We start from the raw sequence: 6,034 nt of genomic DNA, 5'->3' as shown, positions 1-6,034 counted from the left end.
ACAAGTCAACTTCATGTTAACTTGTCCAGTTGTTGCATCGGTTGCTTGGGTGATTCTCCGGCCATCCAGAGTTGAGTTCACCCGAACCCAACTCCTGACCTCTCCTTGAGTAGTCTTCTACTCCGGCTTCTCATCCCTAGGAAGCGTCGCACTCATCCTTCTCCTATGCCGATGTACTCTTCCACAGCACATCGCCCCTCATATGTGTTAAGCTCGTTGACTCGCTTCCCATGCCATCTTTCTCGCTAGCTGCATCTTTCGCTCGACTTCTTGTGTTCCTAAGTCCTTGCACACTTAGACACAATGTATTAAATAACGCAGAGCCTAACTTAACCTGGTTGGTCACATCAAAACCAATTCGGAGTACTTACAATGAGTTTCAGCCAAAATCAATTAATGAACCTAGAGAGCTCAGAATGACGTGAACTAGGTTCTATGAGTTCATCTTATTCTTCTTATTATATTTATGTCTTCAAACATCAATTTAACCTAATATATTGAGAGCAATAATTCTTTAAATGCGAATTAATTTTTTAGACATATTTGTATTCAAAAAATCATTGTTCTCAATATAGTAGGTCAAATTGATGTTTAAGGTCATTTATATAATCAAAAGAACTAGAAGAATATATAGAATCTGATTTCATGTTATTTCGAGCTCTTTAAATTTATCAGCCAATTTTGACCGAAACCTGATTTTGACCGAAACTAACTAATTGACCTATAGAGTCGAATCTGGTTATGGACATAGAGAGTTCAGAATAATATGAAATTAATTCCTATATGTTCATTTAATTCTCTTAATTATATAAATATCATCCAATATCAATTTGACGTATTATATTAAAGTAATAATTTTTTTTAGCATAAATAAGATATTTTTTAAATTATAAAATTAATTGATTCGTAATAAAAAAATAAAATTGAATACGTAATTTAATAATTTGGATATTTTAAAAACTTTCCTAGTGGCTCGATGAAAAGCAGTTTATTATTTATCCTTAACCATTGTACCGTACCCATACAAGTTAAACTAATTATAATAATAAACATATTTAAATGATCCAATTATAATTTTAAAATTATCATAATAACTTAACGCACTACAAAAGTCATCAAATTCCCAATCATTTTCAGTTGTATTCTTCATGCCATTTTTATCAGAAAAAAAATCACTAATGAAAACCTAGGAATCCCAAGAGAAGGGACCAAAGCACAACAACTTAAGAACAATACTATGCACAGCATCTTTGGCACGTAAGAGCAGGTAACACACATGCAAAGTACTAAAAAAAATGTGTTTAGCCACAATACAACATTGGAAATCCACCATTAAACAGAAACACTTCACATGGTAACAGAACATAAACTAGGTATAATAATACCTACAGCAAACCAGCAGAGAAAAGAGGAACTTTAGGCTGGTTCACCATATCCTCGTCCAATACTAGTTCCTGGAGCACACAGGAGATAACAAGGCATCTCGATTGTTAAATAAAATTGCAGCATAATTTCAAGTTGAACTAGCAAAAAGTGGTGCTTACATATGTATACCTTATTTACAGATCACTTGCTATTACTTCAGGGTCCCTCAGTAAATACTACCTGCTATCGCAGGTAAGTCATCGAAGTTCCATAGATTCGATCCGCCTTCATCCAGAGTTACATTGGAATTCAAGAAGCTGTCAATTGACTCATCCGAACTGCTCTCCAAATAAGGCATCTCCAGGAATTTCATGATTGACTCAAAAGATAACTCTTCAGGGAGTTTGAGAGTATCGTCCTGTTCAGCAGGCACTGCTTCTCCAGAATTATTCTTCAGTTTTTTTGTTGCACCACCATCTTCAAGACTTGCAAAATTTTCAGATTGAGTTTTAGCGGGATCGGGCATTGTTGCCAATTGCAGGGGTTTTACTTCATTTTCCCAACCATATATAGAACCATCAAAGGACTCACTAGCTTGATCATGGTACATATACATCCCTGGTCCTTGAGTAGGTGGAGCTAATTTTATAGCATTGGAGTTGAGATTCTTAGATTGGTTCATGGGATACTTCAACTCAAACATATCCAAAACTGAAGAGAAATCTTCATCGACATCTTTTGAGTAAGTGAAAGAATTGCAATAGCTGAAGGTTGCTTGTGGGCTTGCTTTTGGTGCATTTTTTGGATTTATGAAAATCTTTTGAGCAGTTGTTGGTGCCTCATTAGGGAAGTTCACCTTGGCTTTCTTACCACGGATTCTACGAGCTTCCACATCATAGGCTCTTGCAGCTTCTTCAGCAGTGTTGAATGTCCCAAGCCAAACACGAACACCCTTACGAGGGTCTCTAATTTCAGCTGCCCATTTTCCCCAAGGACGTTGACGGATTCCTCTGTATAGGTTCTTTCTCTTCCTTTTAGAAGACCTGGTAGCAGGTCCATCAAACTTCATAGGACTCAGATTAATTTGTGCATCTGTAACCATACAAAAAGGAGACAATAGATTAATAGAAGTACATATTAAGTAGTTAAAAGTGAAGCACCATTTTAACAAAAAAGTAGAGGAACTACACCAAAAGCATGAGGATGGTCCAAAATAATTCATATTTTTTGCTTTCTCAAGGCAGACCAAATCTCTCATGTAGACCGGTAACCAAAGAATGCCATTTTAAATAATTATTGGTGGATCATGAGAATAATCCAAGTTTTACTTTTGAAAGAATAGGAATCTTATGCCAAGAGGAACTACAGCAAAAGCATGAGAGATTGTCCAAAGTAATTTTTTTTTAAATTTATTTCATGCTTTCTCAAGGCTGACTAACTCTTGATGGATCATGAGAAAAATCAAAGTTTCCCATGAAAGGAACTGGAATCTCATGGTAGTCAGCTATCCATCTACTATCATCCGGGATAAATCAGTAACCGGTGTCTTGTGACGAAGTACCCTTTTAATCATCTTCAACAATCCATACACACCCGTGGATGGCTAGGCCTGTGTATACATCTAACTTCTTTTTTTTTTTTGGTCAAAATGTACACATCTAATTATGAGATGATATAAAAGATACAGCATCTCCTCACAAGGTAAGTCCTGGCTATGTTTTCGTTTTACAAATAATTTTCACAAATCATGAAAAGAAAAGACATGGTTCACAAACTTATTAGCAGCAATAAGGACTTGAGAGGTAGTCATTGATAACTTATCGTATACCACAACTTCCTTTCTATTTAGTTTCAACTTATATCGTGAGCAAACTCAACGAAGTGGGCAATTTCTGGACAAAGGAACATTTTTTAGCCTTAAATCCTACTAATCTCCCATACTAGAGATTTGGATATGAAAAAAAATTACCAAATAGGAATTAAAAAGAAGAAGAAACCAAGTTAACTTCGAAAAAATTAACTTCTTGTCAAAACTGTCCCAGATTTGAACCGCCGCCATTAAAAATAGGGCCAAACCCAAGATAAAAGACAAGAATAAAATTTGTAATTCAAAAACAAAATTCCTAAATAAATTTCAAGCCAATGAAATCTTTTACAAGGAACAGCACCATGCGCAGAATAACATGAAAATCTGTAAGGAAGCTTGTGCATCAATTAACACATCCCCAAGAATAAACAGCCGAGGCACCTTAAAAAATTTATTCGAAATCAATTTTTCACAAAAAAAAAACAGCAAAAATAAGTAAATAAATAAACAAATAAATCCTAGTTTGAGACTAACCTTTGGATGGAGAAGCAAAGCTCTTCACCTCGGCGACGTCGACCTCGTCGTCTTCCTCCAACTCCTCCTCGAACTCCTGGAAGTCGACCTCGAAGTCCTCTTCTGTCTCCTCGGCCGCCAGGCGACGTCCGCTCTTCCCATTCTTATACTGGATCGTGCTCCGATTCGGCCACAGGAGGTCGGCGTTGGTCACGCGCCGGGATCTCGCATCTGAAATGAAGCCGGAAAGGATCGCTCCTCCGCACATCCTCGATCCGTCGTAAAAAAAAAACACGGAAGAAACCAAATCGAAAAAACGCTTTCTCCAACAGAGCAGCAGCTGAAGCGGGCCTCGGCTGTTGGCTTATAGCGAGAGAGAGGAAATTGGAGGAAACAAACTAATTCTTATCCTCACTCGGAAACTATTCACTCCGCTTTCCATCTCCATTCTTATTGGTCTATCTTCATGGGACCCGCATAAGCATATATTTTAATAGGCATATTATAAATTTCATAATTCATTACCATAATTTAAGAAAGAGACAAAAAAAAAAAATGAGGGTAAAATAACAAAATGATAAAAGATTATGAACTTTTTAGCAAATTGAGAATTTTCGGATAACGCCAATGAGCAGCTCATGCCGATGTCGGCAAGAGCCTTCCTTCCGTGACAGGATGCGAGTACAAAATTCTGATTTTACTTTCATGACCCTTAAACAATGGCATTTTACATTGATGTCACTCTAAGTAGAGATGTAAATGAATTAAATGGTTCATGAGTTATTCAAAATTCAATTTGATAAAAAAATACGTTCTAATTCGTTCGTTTATCTTATCGAGCCGACCTCGAGCTTAATTTCGAGCTTGACAGTTTTATCGAACCGAGCTCGAGTTTAAGGATATTCAGCTCGTGAGCTCGCGAATATGTTCGTTTATAGGCTTGCGAGCCTTAAAACGAGCCTTAAACCGAGTCAAAAAAACGAGCTCTAAAACGAGTCAAAAAAAACGAGTTCTAAAACGAGCCTTAAAATAAACTTTAAAATGAGCAAAAAAACGAGCTCTAAAACGAGTAAAAAACGAACTATAAAACAAGCCAAAAATAAGCCCGAACTCGCTTAACGAGTTAGGCTCGTTAACTTTGATAATCGAGCTAATAACGAGTCAAGCTCAAACTGTTCGTGTGCTTGATAATTTTAAAACGAGCCGAGCTCGAGCCTTGTGATAAAAGTTCGATTCGAACTCGAGCCGAGCTCGAACTCGAGCCTGAATATAACTTAAATGAGCCGAGTTCGAGCCTAATATTATTCGGTTCGATTTGACTCGTTTATATCCCTACTCCATAGGGTTAGGGTAGGGTTGAGTTTGGGGTTTGATATTTGGGGTTTTACCAAACCACGAATTGTGGCTTACTTACAGGTCACTGTCCGACCAAATCAAATCAACCGAATAACAAGATGCCAAGTAGCAGTGGCTCTCAGGTAGGTGCACTGAATTGTGAATGTGCCGATGTGTTGTGGTCCAATAAGTCGTGCATTGATGGCATGCTTCACCTAATAAATCCTTCAAAGGCAACAGTTGGTCAGATCCGGTTCTATTTTTTTTTAATAAAAAAAGTTGTTTTAAAATCCACAGATGATTTGGTTTGAATTTATTAAGACTCTGCTACTTTTCAGTAATTCTAAAATGGAATTAGAGGTTTCTTTATTCGACTTGTAAAATCAATAAAAAAAAACTATAATTCGGTTGATATATATGGAATTCAGAGCCCATATTAAGAACTAGGAGTAGAATATTATGCACGTGGAAGTGTTAAGACTTAAGAGGGATTCCAATTTGACTCGATGACCACTTTGGTCGCGAGTTGGCTTCTCGATGCCTGGTCCTATCAATTTCTTCAAGTGCGAGTGGCTGGCACGGCTCTCCCTTTTATTGCTTCACGACTGGTTCTGAGCTGAAATTGACCAATCCGTATTCAATATCAGGCCAGACACGACAAGAGCCGCATTAATCAAAACTCATCAGCTGTTGGAATTTGGAAAATTGATTTCGATAATTAATAAATTAAATAAGAAAAGAACAACTATTTTTATTTTATTAGTAAACTATCATAAATTAATTTTTTTAATGAATAAAAAATTAATATATAAGATCATCTGAATAGTAAAAGTTCATTATGTATGACCAGATATAAGTATTGGTTTGCACATCAAATAGGTGGTTGCGACTATATGAACATTAACTCGAATATACTTAACATCAATTGGCATGGAACCTTTGATTGAAAAAAATCAATCAATGAATCAAAATTAATTAATAAATATATTAATTAATTAAAGTAAAAAGTAATAG

General features: G+C 36.3%; 1 protein-coding gene across 1 annotated transcript; it reads right to left on the bottom strand.

Moving 5' to 3' along the window:
* Positions 1–1,223: 1,223 nt before the first annotated feature.
* LOC122027152 (ethylene-responsive transcription factor 1-like) lies at positions 1,224–4,083 on the bottom strand. Its single transcript, XM_042586045.1, has 3 exons — positions 3,707–4,083; positions 1,555–2,457; positions 1,224–1,454 (listed from the first exon to the last, which is right to left on the bottom strand). The coding sequence occupies exons 1-2, from the start codon at positions 3,951–3,953 to the stop codon at positions 1,592–1,594; spliced, it is 1,113 nt and encodes a 370-aa protein (XP_042441979.1). The 5' UTR covers positions 3,954–4,083; the 3' UTR covers positions 1,224–1,454; positions 1,555–1,591.
* Positions 4,084–6,034: the final 1,951 nt, after the last annotated feature.

The sequence above is a fragment of the Zingiber officinale genome, chromosome 10A, assembly GCF_018446385.1.
Source record: "Zingiber officinale cultivar Zhangliang chromosome 10A, Zo_v1.1, whole genome shotgun sequence".
NCBI lineage: Eukaryota > Viridiplantae > Streptophyta > Magnoliopsida > Zingiberales > Zingiberaceae > Zingiber > Zingiber officinale.
Note: the sequence above shows the minus strand (reverse complement) of the source record. Positions and strands in the feature narration are given on the sequence as shown.

Excerpts from the sequence above, each read along its gene's own strand:
- LOC122027152 (XM_042586045.1), bottom strand. The coding sequence starts at position 3,953 with ATGTGCGGAGGAGCGATCCTTTCCGGCTTCATTTCAGATGCGAGATCC. Across the intron at positions 2,458-3,706 it reads CTTTGCTTCTCCATCCAAAG|ATGCACAAATTAATCTGAGT; the intron begins GTTAGTCTCAAA and ends GTATGGTTACAG.